Below are 17,681 nucleotides of genomic sequence, written 5' to 3'. Positions count from 1 at the left end.
TCCTCTCCCTGAGCAGCAGAAGGGGACGGGGAATGGGGATTGCAGTCAGTTCATCACACGTTGTCTCTGCCATTCCTCCGTTCTCACACTCATCTCCTGCTCCAGCGTGAGGTCCCACCCATGGGAGATGATCCTCCATGAACTTCTCCAACGTGGGTCCTTCCCACAGGCTGCAGTTCTTCATGAACTGCTCCAGTGTGGGTCCTTTCCACAGGATGCAATCCTTCAGGAACAGACTGCTCCAGCGTGGGTCCTCCACAGGGGTCACAAGTCGTGCCAGCAAACCTGCTCCAGCGTGGGCTCCTCTCTCCATGGGTCCAGAGGTCCTGCCAGGAGCCTGCTGCAGTGCAAGCTCTCCATGGGGTCACAGCCTCCTTCGGGTGCATCCAGCTACTCCGGTGTGGGGTCCTCCATGGGCTGTAGGTGGATATCTGATCCACTATGGACCTCCATGGGCTGCAGGGGGACAACCTGTGTCACCATGGTCTTCACCACAGGCTGCAACGGAATCTCTGCTCTGATGCCTGGAAGATCTCATCCTCCCCCTCCTTCTTCACTGATCTTGGTGTCTACAGAGTTGTTTCTCTCACATAGTCTCACTCCTCTCTTCTGGCTGCTGTTGCACAACAGTTTTTTCCCCCTTATATATGTTATCACAGAGGCACTACCGCCGTCACTGATTCACTCAGTCTTGGCTAGCGGTGGGTCCATCATGGAGCTGGCTGGCATTGGCTCTGTTGGACATAAGGGAATCTTCTAGCAGCTTCTCATAGAAGCCATCCCTGTAGTCCCTCTGTTACCAAAACCTTGCCACACAAACCCAATAATGCAAAAGCTTTTGGCTAGCACACATGCTTTTCTTTGAGGGAGAAGCTACTAGATCCAAGGGGTCAGGGAAAGAAGAAAATTAAAATATCAATATATTATCTCGACAAAGAGGTAGAGGACAGTACTAATTAGCAGACAATTGTATACATTTAAGTTGGTTGCCAATTCTTTTCAGTCCTCCTACTCTGAAAAAGAGATGGAATTACTAACAGCATTAAAAATACAAATGGGTGGTAGTAGAATGTCACCCTGCTGTGATTACTTCTGTCTATTGGGGAAATGCACAGGTTATTCTTTTCCTTTTTTTAAAAAAAAACTAAAATAACTTGTTTAGACTGAAACCATTGAATAAAAAGTGCATAGCACTAACAGTTTTCTTTCACTTTTTTATCATTAGCTTTTAATGTAAACAAAATGCTGAATTTTGCATTGTGTACTGGTTCTGACTGGAATGGAGTTAATTTTCTTCGTAGTAGCTGGTATAGTGCTGTGTTTTGTATTTGTGACTAAAACAGCATTGATAACACACCGGTATTTTGGCTACTGCTGAGCAGTATTTGCACAGTGTGGAGGTTTCCTTTTTTTGTCCTCCTTTTTGTCACTCAGCTGCTGCCTGCTGTTCCCCCACCCCCACCCAAAAAAAAAAGGTGAGTAGGCTGGAGGTGCACAAGAGGTTGGGAGGGCATGCAACCAGGACAGCTGACCCCAACTGACCAAAGGGATATTTCATACCACATGACATTATGCTCAGCAATAAAAGCTGGGGGAAAGGAGGAGGAAGGGGGATGTTCAGCATTATGGCATTTGTCTTCCCAAGTAACTGTTATGCGTGTTGAGGCCCTGCTTTCCCAGAAGTGGCTGGACATCTGCCTGCTGATGGGAAGTCATGAATGAATTCCTTATTTTACTTTGCTGGCATGCGCAGCTTTTGCTTTACCTATTAAACTGTCTTTACATTGGCCCATGAGTTTTTATTGCTTTTGCCCTTCTGATTCTCTCCCCTATCCTGCTGAGGGGAAGTGAGCAAATGACTGGGTAGGGGCTTAGCTGCTGGCCGGGGTCAAACCACCAGAGAATGGCGGAATAGCACAGAAGTTTCAGTGATGGCAAGGTTAGCATTAAAAGCTTCATTCTTTTAAGTATATGATGCATTTCCTAACATTTTCTGAAATACACCAGAGTGCTCCCATTTTTTGGTAAGAGAGGACTATTGCTTAACTACTTTTAAACACCTAACCTGTATTTATGGATGCACAAATTGTTATTCATTCAGTTAAAAAGTGGAAAAAAAACCAAGAAAAAAAGCCACCAAACCATCATTTTTTTCATTTTGTAAAAGGAAACACTACCCGAGAAATAGGAAAAAAGTATTATAAAACATTTAATGCACATGTGAATAATCAGAATTTTACCTGCACAAATAGAATAGTGTATTAGTCGAGGATTTTCTTTGCCATTTGTAAATGGACTGTCATAGCAGATTTTAAATTAATTTGAAGTTTATATCTGAATTATAAACCAAGCGTTGATAATAGTTCTGCATTAAGCAGGAGGTGGGACTAGATCCTTTCTGACCAGCTTTTTTTATTCAGTGAAGTTTTTAAATGAAATGATTAATTAGCTATTATTTTTGCAGGACGTTGAGATATATTTATGGATGCTTGCAGAAGTCTGTTCAAAACAAGTGGCCAGCTAATATCACAATGAGAACAAGAGTTGTTAGGTAAGTTACTTGTCACTTTATGCTGAAAATAATCTTTTAACATCTTGTTACTTTCATACTTCAGTGTGCTTATCTATTTTATCTTTTAGTGCCAAAACTTTATAGTACTTATATAGGTTACAAGAATGTTTAAGATTATTATGGTACTGGGGCATGATATCCCAATTAAGGATTGAGAGCTTGCTAGATTCTCAGTCATGCTGTTGGAGCCTTGCTAGAGGTATAGTATAGAGGTCAGTATACCTATACTTAATAGCTTTAACTTTGAATTTACTTGTATTTTGTTAAGTTTTACGAGCTAATCTAAAATATTGATTTCCTTTTTCATGTTGGGAAATAGAAAAAGTTCTCTCAAAGTGATAGTTAACCTTTATGATACCTCTGGAGAGCAGTGACCTCTGAAGATGATGTTCCTGTCATATGCCATCTGGGAGGACCATGCCTTATCCGGAGACTCCTATGTGTAGTGTGTGTTAATTATTGGAAAAATCTTACACATGCTAAGGTGAATGTCCTTTAAAATGCAGACATAACATGTTAAGGAAACTAATACCTTCTCAGAAAGGCGATTGGACTGTCATTAGATTTCACTGAGGTACTGTCTGCGTTGGAATATATAGTTCTCTGCATCAGTGAAGACTCCCAGTGCTGATCACTCAGACCAAGCACACAGTGTTCATTTCTGGAAATATGTACTTCTATGCTGTCCCAGTTTTGTTTCATTTCTCTGCTCCAGCCCAATCATGTTGAAACATTCCAGAGCCTCTGTAAAAATGTTGCAGGCTACTGAACCTGGCTCCTCTGAACTGGCACCGAGTACAAAAACTCCAGTCTGCATTCACAAATCAATTGAATAAATGGTTCTTCCTTTAACACTGTCAGTTGCCAGTGCAGATCAAAAAAATCTTTGACACTGTTGTTCTAAATGATACTGGGGTTTTAAGGGCATCAAAGCCACATCTCTTCTACATTTTCTTTACCTTATTTGCAAGCCTAGCTTGCTGGTAGACCAGTATCTGGCACTGATGTGATTTGCTGAGGTTAATCTCCCACTGAACAGTGTCTTCCAGATGATTTGTCATTGGCTCTTGTTTATCACTTTGGCTGGAGACAGAAACAAAGACATGGGAGCCCTTCCTTCCCTAGAGTTTCAGTAAATGTTAGTGTAATTAGTACAGTACCTTCCATGATTATTTCCCTGTCATTTAGTGTTTGTAACAATAGTGACTCAAGATTTTCTTTAAGAAAAATCTTCAATAAAATGCCTGCCAACAATGTTCTGCAGGGGTTTTGCCTTCAAATTGAGGCTGCTCTTATCAGAGGTGTTGGGGCTAGCCTATCGCAAGGGTGTAGAACTTAGAAGCAAATACCACGTCTCTTTCTGTTCCTCCCCATCTCCAGAGAGCATCATGTGGCTTTCCTTAAGTGGATACAGCTGACATTCAGAATTTTCCTGGGATCTCTGCTGGATACTATAAATATTGGGTCCCTTTCTCTCATCATCTTAGCCTTCATAAGTGGATACTTGTGGCTTGTCTCTAGAGTACAGGGGTTTTTTGCAGCCTCCAGTGAAGAATATTATCTTTTATTGCACTGGTTTTGGTTGAAGAATGATTACGTATTCAGAGACAGAAGGATATTTTTTAAGTGTCTGGGTAGTTTCCCTTCTATATCATTCAGAAAGTGATGCCATTTCTGTCTGGTTGTAAAAACCCATGCATAGGTATTGACTCATTCTTAATTTAGGCAGCTTGACCAGCATAAGAAGCATCAAATCTTATGTATCTGCAAGGTCCATCTTAGGTTCATACCCCAGTTGTCTTCAACTTCAGGCCATCTATAAGAGAAACTGATGCATGTGCCATGACATAAAATTATTTACTTCCTCATAGCTTTAAGTTCATCTCATAAAAAATACTTTTGTTTCACACTGGGCCAGGAGTGTTTTGTCAGCCCATAATCCATGGTTCTTGGAGAAATAGGAAACTTCTATAAGAGTATATATTGGAATTCAAGTGTCTTGGACACATGAAGGGTGTGTTAACCTCACTGCTACATGTGTCACTTCCAGTTAATAATGGACAGTGCCATCACTGTATACTTAACAAGCAAGGTAGTGCAAGGTCCACTTCCATTCTTTTGTAAGTTGTCAGGTTTTGATATTGCTGTAGTGAAAAACAGTCTGCTGGTAGTATCCACGCACTCTGAACAAAATGAGAGGTGAGTTAGATTGCTTTAGTGCATCCATATGTCACTTCATTTTACAGCAGTCTTCCAGGATTATGGTTAACCTGAGATGGATATTTTTTACTTCAGCTGTCAACAGAAAGTTAGATTTTTCTCATGCTAATCTGAAGGCTATTTTGGGTTTCTGTTTAATAAGTTCCTAGTTCTGCAGTCAAACTGAGCGCTTTTCCTGGCTTTCTAGATTGTCTGGATGGCAGCAATTACTTCTGTGAGGAAAGTAACTGATTCAGTATTATTCTTCTAGGATAATAGTGTATTATAGTTATCAGGATATGATTTGATTCAAGCTGAACTAAGGCCATGTTGCTGCCAAAAGAGAGGTTCCATTCTGACTGTGCACTCTTGCTTTCCTTATTTTGGCTTGGGGAAGCAAATGGCTGCAGGAATTACTTGCTGTAGTAGACAGTGGAACACTTGTGGGAAGCAGGAGATAAGCGCTCCTCCTTTTTAAATAAAGCCAGTGTGGTCTTAGACTACAGGCTTCAGTATGGCTTTACAGTTAAGCTTTTCCCGGGTGGTTTCAGAGGTTTATCTTAATTGTGAAATCAGTATGCCTGTTTTTATTTCAGTTTTTATCATAGTTGAAATCATAACAAGACATTCTTAATTAACAAACATATTCATAGAGCGCAGGCTGGTTGTTTGTCATCTGTCTCACAAAGATTTCCACACTGACTTAAATGCTTAAAGACTACGTAATTTTATGTTAATTCTTTAACTTTATTATTGAACAAAATACAATTTTTTTTTCCATTTCAGTGGCTTTGTTTTCCTTCGACTGATTTGTCCTGCTATCCTGAACCCAAGGATGTTTAATATCATCTCAGGTGACTATGCTTCAGACTGAATTAATACTTTACATAGTAATGGACATGAACTTACTTTAGTGCCTAATTTAGCAAAACATGAAGTCTTTTGAACACTGTGTCCAAAGTCATGGTGTCCATATCAATTGACTTTCTCCCTAAGGCAGCCAGCATGCGATTTTCACCCTCAAAGGTTAGACAGTGTTTATTCCCAATGTCTTGTTTTAAAGTAAAAAAAAAAAAAAAGTGTTTCATAAAGAAAATTGTTGTGAGTTAACCCTGGTTGGCAAATAAAGCACCACACATTTGCTCACTTCCCTCCTCACCCTCAATGGGACAGGGGAAGAGGAAAGGAAGAATAAAACCAAGAAAACTTGGGGGGTCAAGATTAAACAAACAAAAATTAAATAATTGTTTAATAAGTGAAGGATAAATTGAACAAAACAAAACAAGTGATGCAAAGGCAATCACACTACCTCCCATGGGTAGACCGATGCCCAGCCAGTTCCTGAACAAAAGATGGCTAACACCCATAAACCCCCCTCTTTTCCCTCTTATTACTGAGCATGACATTATACGGTATGGAATATCTCTTTGATTAGTTCAGGTCATCTGCCCAGTTGTGTCCCTTCACAGCTTATTGCACACCTACTAATCTATTCACTGGGGAGGCAGAGTGAGAAACAGAGGCGGCCTTGATGCTGTGTAACTGTTCAGCAAAAGCTATAGCATTAGTGTGCTATCAGTACTGTTTTGGTCAAAAATCTAAACCAGCACCATATGGGCTGCTATGAAGAAAATTAACTCTATCCTAGCCAGGCCCAGTAAAATAGCATCACCCTGTTTTTTGATGCTCTCTTTGTAGAGTGCATCTCTATCAGCAAATAAGGACTATTCCTGTTTGCTAGAACGGGACTGTGTAATTACTATACTGATCTATAGCACAGTTCTGGCTGATATCAGATAGCATTCTCCCAAACAGTTCTTAGGCATGATTTGGGTGTTGGCATGCATCAGGGACCACGTCTGACACAATTGGCGTGGGGCTTTTTTGTGAAGCTTTAACAGTGAGGGCATGGAGTATTCCGTGGCAGTTGGCTTAAGCACCTAGAAATGTTTCTGAGCATTTTAACTTACAGATATAGTTGAGGTCTTACAGATGCAACGACTAGTATGTGCGTTACTGTTGTTCTAGACATAAGGCTGTGATGATGGGATTTCAGGTTTTAAGTTTTCCTGTATTCCTTTGTGGTGGGTTGACCCTGACTGGATGCCAGGTGCCCACCAAAGACACTCTATCACTCCCCTCCTCAGCTGGACAGGGGAGAGAAAATATAATGAAAGGCTCATGGGTCGAGATAAGGACACCTTGCCACACAAACCAAATACATCCTTGTGGGAGGAAGAAAGGAAAGGCATAAACTACCGGTGGGAAAAGTATAGTACTAAAATATTGGTATATCTGAGTTCCATAGTTATTAAAAGTTTACATATGTCATATTTCATCTTTGTGTTATCATCCCCCCTCCTTTTTTTTTTTTTGACAAATATCATAGCAACCTAGAGGTCATTTGGTTTGCACAAGCCATTGGTTTTCCTCCTTCCCTTCCTAACACCTTCTCAATTTTACCTGTAAAATGCTGGTTTGGAAATAGGAAGAAATCAGAAATCACTTTGTCAGAAACCCTTTGGGGAAAACACTTTTCCTTTTTTGCCTTTATAGGCAGCTTTTTAGACAACATAGCAAGCTTTCTGTTCTCTCTCTTTAAGCTATAGTAAATGAGAAGGCCTGAGTCAGTCCAAAAGTTCCTTTCTCCCTTTAATAATTTTCATACACACTTTGGGGAAAGCATTTAAGAACCATGGCCTCGTAAATGGTGATCCTCTCTTTAGTATTTTTATGATCTTCAGATTTGAGAGTTAACATATTTTCCAACTTGGGGACTGGATTGAGACCACTGTGTCTTTAGCTGTAGTTGTTATCCATAAATTTGTGTAATCCCTTTTAAGCTTGTCTGTGTTAGTCCTGTTTAGAAGTTCAGATAATATTCTTCACTTTCGCCAAGGTAAATTTACAGACTCTATATAGGGCTCTTAGAGCTGTTACAAAAAAAAAGGGAAGCGGGCTCTTCTTTTTCTTTTGGAGCAAAGCTTCTAACACACTTCCTTGCTGTAATGGGGCGGGGAGGGGAAATATTCTGAAGGCTGTGTGTATAGACAAAGTTCCGTTTCAGCAGCAATGTACCTATCCTGTCACCTCAACAACTGTTCTCAAAAATCTTTACTGAAAAAGTTAAGTCCTTTGTTTCAACCTTCTTAGTTGATTTTTTTGAAGCAATACACTTCAATAGATCAATTCTCTTCACCTGAACTTCCCAATTCTAAGGCTAGTAATGTTTTCCAGCATTGCTTCTTCAAAGGGATGTACAGTACTAAGCACAAGATGCTATGAAAAACTGAGATTAGTTGTATGATTAGTGCCTCAGTTTAAGCTCTAGCTATGCCTAAAAAGTTGGAACTTATTTTTTAATTAATTGCAGTGCTGAGCAGGGAAGGGGGCAGAAAGACAGAAGATTAAAACATACAGATAGACAGTGAAGAGTATATAGCATTCTTGTGAAGCACTGTGAAATTTAGAGTTTGTATAATAACCATGTCAATTTTGGAACACTTAAATGACCTGTAAGTGTAAAGCCAGATTTGACCATAACTGTTTAAAAATAAACCAAAAAACCCTATGCTTAACACTAATCTCTTAGTCAGTTAAAACAACTTTTTCCAATAAGTGATTGTGCCAGGAGTTTCTAGCATTTGATTTGCGCAGTAAATAGCTATACATTCATGGAAATACAAGCCACAATCGCATGCAAAGTTTAGTCTATTTTCCTGGTACTCGTAGTTTAATGTATAATTTGCATAACAATGCAGGAGCTACTTATATGGGTATATGCAACTAAGGAAAAGGGTAAACTTCATTATTTTATTAGATTCTAACAACAAATCTTCATTTTAACGGAGCTGTTTGATTTTTTTGAAAAGGCTTTTCACTTAATTCATAAAATTTTGTTAACCTTAGGCTTCTGAGGAACATTTTATTTTGCTTACTTTGTTCTGTAAGCAATTAGTACAGAAAGTCAGATATGCATCTTAATATTTTTTGTGGACATAATTACTAAAACAAAAAAAGTTGACTTGATCATGAGATATTTTCCACATGCAGTTCTGTTACAGCATTCAAAGTATTTAATTCCATGATAAATAACAAACTGTAGAAGAGCTGAACTTTCATGTGACTCCTGGAAGTTTTAAATGAAATGGCCAGTAACTCTCTGCTTTGTATTCCTATCAGATTCTCCTTCCCCTACTGCTGCAAGAACGCTGACGCTGGTTGCCAAGTCTGTGCAGAATTTAGCAAATCTGGTTGAATTTGGAGCTAAGGTGAATATAATTTTACACAGAACAGTCTAGAACTGCATTTCCAATACATTTCAATGTTCCTGTTTAATATAGACAAAAATCTGTTGCTGTTTTCTTGTGCGAATCCTGATGTGTGACCTGGGTGTCTTCATCAGCAAGGAGGCCTTGTTCCTGCAGTTTCTTCTATCCTCTTCAGTTGGAGCTCAACAGGGTATTGATTTAAACTAGAGCAGTAGCATAAAGTCTGGCTGAATTGGAAAGAGGAGTCAATCATTTGAGAATGAGTCATCTAGAAACTTATGTGAATGATTTGGTACATACCATGAAGATTGTGAATCTGTTAGTATGAACAATAGCAGTGACCTGTTAAAATAATTGCTGAACCAATGACCACACTAGTAGGTATTATAAAGATTGATGCAACCATATTTTCATGCTATTCCAAAGACAACAGTGGAAGTATGTGGACTTTTTTCTGTCTGTCAATGACAAAAAGGGTAGCAGTCATACTCTACTATTCGTAGAATCATAGCATATCTCAAGTTTGAAGGGACTAAAGATCATCAAGTTCAACTCTCTGCTCCTCACAGGACTACCTAAAACTAAACCATATGACTAAGAGCATCGTCCAGACACTCCTTGAACTCTGACAGGCTTGATGCCATGACTGCTTCCCTGGGGAGGCTGTTCCAGTGACTGACCACCCTCTCAGTGAGGAACCTTTTCCTAAGGTCCAATCTGAACTTCTCCTGACGCAGCTTCATTCCATTTCCTCGTGTCCTATCGCTGGTCACCAGAGAGAGGAGATCAGCACCTCCCCCTCCGCTGCCCCTCTTGAGGAAGTTGTAGACTGCGATGATGTCACCCCTCAGCCTTCTCTTCTCCAGGCTGAACAAACCAAGTGACCTCAGCCACTCCTCCTAAGTCTTGCCCTCGAGGCCTTTCACCATCTCGGTCACCATCCACTGGACACACTCTAATTCTTTGATGTCCTTCTTATATTGAGGCGCCCAAAACTGCACACAGTACTTGAGGTGGGGCCACACCAGTGCAGTGTAGAGTGGGACAATCATCTCCCTCGACCAGCTAGCTATGCTGTGCTTGATGCACCCCAGGACCTGGTTGGCCCTTTTGGCTGCCAGGGCACACTGTTGTCTCATATTCAACTTGCCATCAACCCAAACCTCCCAGATCTCTTTCTGCAGGGCTGCTCTCCAGCCTCTCATCCCCCAATGTGTATGTATAACCAGGATTGCCCCATCCCAAGTGCAGAATCTGGCACTTGCTCTTGTTAAATTTCATATGGTTGGTGATTGCCCAGCTCTTTATCCAGATCTTTCTGTAAGGCCTCTCTACCCTTGAGGGAGTACACAGCTCCTCCTAGTTTTTCATCAGCAAACTTACTTAATGTACATGATTCCTGTATGTAATACTGTATATCCTGTACGTAATACTGTATGTAATAATTCACTTTCAAATTGAGACCAATTAGGACTAAACTTCCAGCCTGGATATAGAATATTTTAATTCTGAAACAAATGAACAACTAGCAACCTCTGGCTGACCCCCCTATACACACTTTTCCTCTACTTATTCCTTAGACTGGTGTTTCCTGTTGGTACAGCATTTTGAAACACCCCTTTTATTTGTACTCATTTTCATATGGCTTCACATAATTTTGTAAATCAGTTTTACAAGTTGCACTAAAAAGCCTCGACTTTTAATAAAGTTTCTATTGTATCACTAAAAGAATGTCAGCAACAATAGGTCTGTTCTGGTTCCGAATTCACAACATGGTTGAACAATAAAAATCTGTTGACTTAAGCATAATGAAAGGAAGCAAGTTCAGGCTGCTGTTATGAAGCCATTTGTCTGACACTCGGAATATAAGCATTAACGAAAAAACAAGAAGGAGGGCACTTATGTCCTGATGTTACCTCTGAAAGTGTTTTCTCCATTATATAGCTGCAATGAAAAATAGAAATCCATCTTCAATATTTCAGAAATGTAAAATTTCATGTCACAATGCATATATAAACAATTTCAGAATCCATCTGGAATACAAAAAAGTGTAATCTTTTGACTGGTTGTACACCATTTATTATAAATTCACTTGAAAAAATAATATTAATCCAGATGATACGTTTGTGTTTTGCAGTGTCATTTGTTTCTGATCACAATGTGTTCACTTCAGGTATGACTATTAAATTGGTGTTGATTTGTTCTAATAAATACTTTTTAAAATTTCTAGGAGCCATATATGGAGGGGGTAAATCCATTCATCAAGAGTAACAAACATCGCATGATCATGTTCTTAGATGAACTTGGGGTAAGTGCTTTAAAATAAAATATTGGACGTTGTATAGCAACATTGTAAATTAAAATTCTTTACAGTTCTTGTTAACTACCTCAAAAATGCATCAGTTTCCACACAATTTTGAATGCTTGTTACTGAAAAATTTTTCTTATGCATGTTTAGGAACTGCAGATTGCTGGCCTGTCACACAGAATTAAAACCAATCAAATGACCTCTTAGAAAGTTTTTATTCATTTAGCACTGCTGTAGACATGAGATCTATTTGAGCTTCTCCCCAAGGATTAGGGCTTTTGGCCAAAAATACCAATCTTTAAAAATAAAAGTAAGACAAAAAATTCTTATGTGTAATTTGTCATATGGTTTTGACCTGAGATTGAAAAAATTGAAGTTTTAAAAAATATTATGTTCCATTTTAGTTATACATTGCCAAATGTCTCACTGCATGAATTCTAGTTATTGTAGTTTAAAAGAAAATAATAATTGCAGTTCACTTTGAAATTGTCACTGTTTTGTATGACAGCTATAACAAGATTCTAGGAACTCATGTATGTATATACGTATATGTTTAAACCAAGAATTTGTTTTAAAAATGAAAATGATAGAAATGTGCCTAGCTTCCTGAATTGATCCATTAAAAGTGACCTAGAAGATATCTCAGACTATTTTGATAATCTATAAGAATTAGTGTTTTGAAGTGTGTCATTCAGATGGATTGCCATATGTCACCTTTTTCTGGTTAAATGGCAACTTCTGCATATTATGATATACCGTTTTTATCTTTAAATGGCAGTTTATGCATGAGGACTTTGAAAACTGTTGGGTTTTAAAATAACTGATCAATCTACTAGTTTAATTGCATTATTTTATTAGTGGATTTACTGACTTAATAGTTTGGGTTTTTTTTTTTTTGTGTCCATTTTTGCTGCTGCTATTGTCTGATTTAAATTTAAAGAAAGAAAAAAAACACCTAATGGATGGATCCCCCTCATTTGGGGGGAGGATATAATATGAATCTCTTTCCTCAGTATCTTTCTGGCCAGCTCAGAGGTAGCATAGCAACATCAAACCTTTTAGTAGAACCCTCCTAGTAGGAATAGGAATTGCTGTATATTCAGTAATCTCTCCATGTGAAATGTGTAACCGTAATTACAATGTCTTCGTAAAATAGATGCTTGTGGAGAGGAGGAAATATATAATTTGTATTAGATAACATGGACAGAAGACTTAATTGTGAAGAAAACCATTGCAGTACTTGCTTGCAGTATCAAAACAGCTGTTGGCAGGTCTGTAGAACTGTAATTTAATTTCTTATATGCCCGGCTACTCACCATTCTAAGTCTGCTCTCATAATTTTTGTTAAAGAATGTTCCTGAGCTTCCAGACACTACAGAGCACTCTAGAACTGACTTATCTCGTTATCTGGCAGCCTTGCATGAGATGTGTGTGGCACATTCAGATGAACTTCGGACACTCAGTAATGAGCGAGGTGTAATGCAGGTAAACTATAATGGTTAACAAAAATCACAGGTACACATAGCATGTCTTGAGTTATTGCTTATCATCATGATTGTTTTGAAATTTTTCTGTTCAGCAGTATGAGTGATAAATAATATGTACATTTCACCAGGAGGTTGCTAGTTGTAAAGGTAAAGAAGCTCAAAACTATGAACTAAGTATTTATACAACAAAACCAAAGATGTTTTAAAGCAGTGGGTTAGTGGTGTTTTTGTTGTGGGTTTTTTTTGAGGGGGGGTGTTGCTTTTGGTTTTTTGCTTTTTTTTGTTTAGTTTCCAGGTGAAGTTTTTAGTTTCTAGAGGAAGCCTAAACCCAAGAAATTACTGTCTCCTGATAGGCTCTAGTTTTAAGATCTAGTTCTTCTAATTGAGAACTAAATAACTAAATTTACTTTCCTTAGCTTTCTATCACTACTTCATTTCTGCTTCCTGATTTATTTCATTTGTAAACAAACATGGCAACTTCTCCAGCAAACACTATAAATGAGTGTTCTGTTCCAACTATTAAACTTCTACACAGCTTTTATGAAAACTTATTTTTTACGAGGAAAAAAATTCACATGACTTCATGCATTGTCTCAAAATACTACACAACTAATATACTTGACTATGATCTACTAATTGTGGTGAACTTCAAGGCAGCAATTCTTCTTATTGCACAGTAATATGTTTTGGTATGCTTGACTAGTATACCATGCTGTGCAGGAGATAATTTAAGGAGACTTCCCTTTTTAATGCTAATGGCTTGGGGACAGGGCAATTGTACTATAGAAAGCCTTTTTGTTCAGAGATGGTCTTCCTTAAATGTAATCAGTATCAGCTTAAACTATTTATTTAATGGCTCATTTTCAAAGAGGTAGTTTTAAAAATAGTTTTTAATTTAATTGTTTCAAAATAACTTATTATAATCAGATTTATTATTCTCATGGTTTAAAGTCTGAGTTTCCTATATCCTGACTCTTTGAAGACCTTAATCTAAACCCAGATAGACGATAAATCTATATTTCTTTTTCCTGGCAGCAGATGTTACTCAATGCATTTTTTGGCAGTAATGTTTTTTAAATAAGGGGATTACTGGGAACTCTTATGGTGATTTTGCAAAAGGTGAAAATATATTTGTATTTAATCATCTTTGGCAGAAGAAAGCTCAAGGAATCAAAAATAAGATAATGCTTCATTATAACAGTTCAAAACTAATCCAGTTTAATAACTACTACAATTTACCTCTTCAGTGAGGGATAAAAAATCAATCATGTTCAAGTTCATAATTCGCTTAAAGCTACTGCTAGTCTTGACAAAGCAAAAATGATGGCTAGACTGGCAAGGCAGAATAACAGATGTTTTCGGTACTAAATATGTGTTGCTTACAGATAAGGGATATAATTTCTTTCACAAGGCTTGTATCTGAAGTACTTAATGATTACAGATGTGATACTGTTTCCTCAATACACTTATATTTCTACTTCAGAGGAGTAATTTATCCTCATGGGTTTCATAAAGAAAACTCTTGAATTTTTTTCCCCTTTTCCTCCTGTAAGTGCCCTAATGGTTCAGGATCACCCTGTTGTAGTTGAACATAGTTCTACTAGATTGAAAAACTGATTGAACTCCTGACAGGGCATTAGAAATACAATTTTTCAACCTGTTTTATGTGTATGTTCAGTTGCATTTGGTTTAGTTTAGTGACCAGGTTTTCAGAAAGTTAAAAGAGGGTAGTTCTGCCTGTGCAGAAGTGAATTGTATTATCACCTTTTATTTTTGTCACTGGACTTTTTTTTCATTTTCTTGTCCCAGTTCTGCACTTTCACATGGGGAAAATACCTGAGAATGGATTTTTGGTTTACAGATTGTTTTTAACAGATAGGAGGACTCTCTTTCATTTTGAAACTCAAGTTAAGTTGGCAAGACTTAATGCGTCTCCATGGATGCAGTTAAATTTCATATTGCTGTTTTACAGTTGCCTTTTGAAGTAATGTCTTAGTGACTAGGGAATTAGAGTGGGGGGGGGGGTTTAAACATATTTTAAAATACCTAATTCTAATTCTGGTAGGTTAATGTTGAAGATGCTTCTCAAACAAGATTTTTTTTTTCTAGTTGCTAATGCAGGGTTGTACTGGTTTTTTTGTTTTTTTCTACAGCATGTTCTTAAGAAGCTGTTGGCTATTACAGAACTGCTTCAACAAAAACAATATCAGTATTCAGTGTCTAATAACATCAGGTAGCAGCCTCTACCTGAATTCTCATGGATCCAGCATGTCTAATATGGCAACTCATACAAGTATCACTTTTTTTGCTCTTGCCAAAAATAGTGCACCCTGTCACATTTCCAGTGATGTGTGAACTATGCAAAAAGAAAACAAAGATTCTGTTAGTGAATGATTGTACCAGCAGCTTTTTAAACTATCTGTGCAGGATATTTGCACTTTTTTTCCACTTGGAACCAGTTTTTACAGCCTCTGAGCCTTGGTGTACAGTTTACCTTCTGCAAAGAAAATGCTGTGACTGTCTTGAACTTTGAAAATTATTTTCCATGCCTGCAATTGCCAAAGTTTTTCTGTCTTGTTGGAAAAGAATTATCAACTGACAAGGAAAGAAATGCATTGTTTTAACAGCTGCATGTAACTGGATAACATTTCTTACTGTAATTTCTGACTGGTTACAATTTTTATGACTTTGACTGTTTCAACCACTTGAACTTGTATTTACAATTTCCAGAGTTTGGTGGTTATGGTAAGAACAATCTTTCCTGTATACTTTTTATACCATGGTGTTTGTCTTGCTGGAATCATGTCAAAAGAATATGCGGAAGGGATCTTGTATGTGCCACTGATTCAGTCTAAATAATTCTTCCATCAAGGACTGGGTATCCATCTAGGTAAATCACAATGCTTTTGTAAAATGTTTACAACAATGAATAATTAGAATTCAGTAAATCTATTATCACTGTATCAGACATGCATGCATCCATTAAACCATTTTATAAAATATGTGTTGGTTGGTCTTGTGTGTAATGTAAGGCTACCATGAATCTTATTTTTAAACCAGAAAAATAAGTTTTTAAAATAATCAAGCTGCTGATAGACTATGGAAACTGGCTAAACTTGGGTGCAAGTAATAGAACATTGTAAAAATGATATTTGGATAACAGATATGGTTGGCTGTTTACCTACTATGTATAAAATGCATTGATAAAAATGACTGTAGGTAAATCTCAAACTTGCATTTAGGTATGTATATTAAAAAATTGACACCACTACTTATTTCCTAAAACAGTGTGTGAAAATTAATGTTGTAGTTTACCAGTAGCTTAAGCACCATACAGCTACTTGCTCACTCCCCCCCGCCAAAAAAAAAAAGCAGAACAGGGGAGAGAATAGGAAGAGCAAAAGCAAGAGAACTCAGAGGTTGAGTAAGGAGACCTGAAGAAAAAAAAACAGAACTAGTGATGCAAAGGCAACCACTCACCACCTTCCAGAAGTAAACTGATGTACAGCCAGTCTCTGAACAACAGCTACCTTCCCCCCACCAAAAATGCCACTTCCCCCTCCACTTTTATTGCTGAGCATGACATTATATGGAACAGAATATCTCTTTGGCCAGTTCAGGTCAGCTGTCCCAGCTGTGCCCCCTCCAAACTTCTTGCTCACTCCCCAGCCTACTCCCCGGTGGAGCAGAGTGGGAAAAAAATAAAGCCTGGACATTGTGCTAACACTGTTCAGCAACAGCCAAAACAGTGGTGTGTTGTCAAGATTGTTATAGTCACAAATCGAAAACACAGTACCATATGGTCTGCTATTGTTATAAAGGTTAAGAGCCAGTTGTATTTATTAGAGCCAAATTTATTTAAGCAAGCAAATAAGCAGGCAAAACAGCACTGTGTGGCCGGGGAGTCTCCTGCTCCACCAACGGCGTGCGCCAACAGCGGATGCAACTACCCTTTTTATAGAGTTCCTATTTCCTGCATACGTGGCTTCTGGTATTCTCTGCGTTGTGTTTGCGCTTGCGTGACTAGTTGCTAGGTGGTTGTTATCTGCCTCTCCGTGGTCGTTGGGATGAAGGCCGAAGTCTTTCTCAGGCGTCCTGCTGTCTGCTCCTTCATCCTCCAAGCCATTGCTCATTCATCACCCAAGCCATTCCTTTGCTTATCAGCAGATGGGCCATTCCCTTACTTATCAGCAAATGGTTGTTCACTCCTCCGGATGTCTGCAGCACCAGCTTAAGTTGCAAAAGAAACTGTAACACCCACATGCGATTTCATGAACAAAGTTAACCCATTCATCACAGGGTTTCTCCTCTTTCTCCATCAGCCAGTTTGAGAACAAATTTTATATGTATACATTTATTACACTATGAAGAAAGTTGACTCCATCCCAACCAAAACCAGTACAATGAAATACTTTGACCTAGCTTTGGACAGCATATAACTGCTTGAAGTTAGGGGAATTTTAATTATTTTCATTATTCTGTACATTAGTCACAGTAAACTAATCTAAGATTATAACTGCAGGATCAGCAGATGCAGCAACAGGTTAAGTCACACAACTATAATTATGTTCCATACTGTAGATGCTGCAGTCTCTTTTTAACAGTACATTTGAGAAGAATGTTGGGAATGCTGAAAATGTTATAAGCAAGGTTGTTTTCATTCAATTAGTTCAATGGCAAAGTTGAAAAGAAGGCAGCACATCCTGCTCTAAAGCACTTAAGGTTCTATTAACATTCAATGAACCTTAAGCACTGCCCTCAGGGAGAAAGGAGCTGAACAGAGCTGGCAGCTCTCCCAAGAGCTCTTAATTCCCACATGTAGGAAATTGGGCAAGGAAGACAGG

The 17,681-nt window shown here is 38.2% G+C and overlaps 1 protein-coding gene across 1 annotated transcript in view; it reads left to right on the top strand.

Moving 5' to 3' along the window:
• LOC142365533 (ras GTPase-activating protein 1-like) overlaps positions 1-15,839 on the top strand; it is a 110,453-nt gene extending 94,614 nt beyond the window's left edge. The window contains exons 20-25 of the mRNA XM_075446346.1: positions 2,465-2,551; positions 5,558-5,625; positions 8,954-9,042; positions 11,273-11,350; positions 12,701-12,835; positions 14,991-15,839. Coding sequence (XP_075302461.1) covers positions 2,465-2,551; positions 5,558-5,625; positions 8,954-9,042; positions 11,273-11,350; positions 12,701-12,835; positions 14,991-15,074 — 541 coding nt within the window. The 3' untranslated portion in view covers positions 15,075-15,839. The remainder of the gene's footprint in view (positions 1-2,464; positions 2,552-5,557; positions 5,626-8,953; positions 9,043-11,272; positions 11,351-12,700; positions 12,836-14,990) is intronic.
• The last annotated feature ends 1,842 nt before the right edge of the window (positions 15,840-17,681 follow it).

This window comes from Opisthocomus hoazin, chromosome W, assembly GCF_030867145.1.
Source record: "Opisthocomus hoazin isolate bOpiHoa1 chromosome W, bOpiHoa1.hap1, whole genome shotgun sequence".
Lineage (NCBI taxonomy): Eukaryota > Metazoa > Chordata > Aves > Opisthocomiformes > Opisthocomidae > Opisthocomus > Opisthocomus hoazin.
The sequence above is the reverse complement of the archived record's forward strand: the minus strand, read 5'-3'. Positions and strand labels throughout refer to the sequence as shown.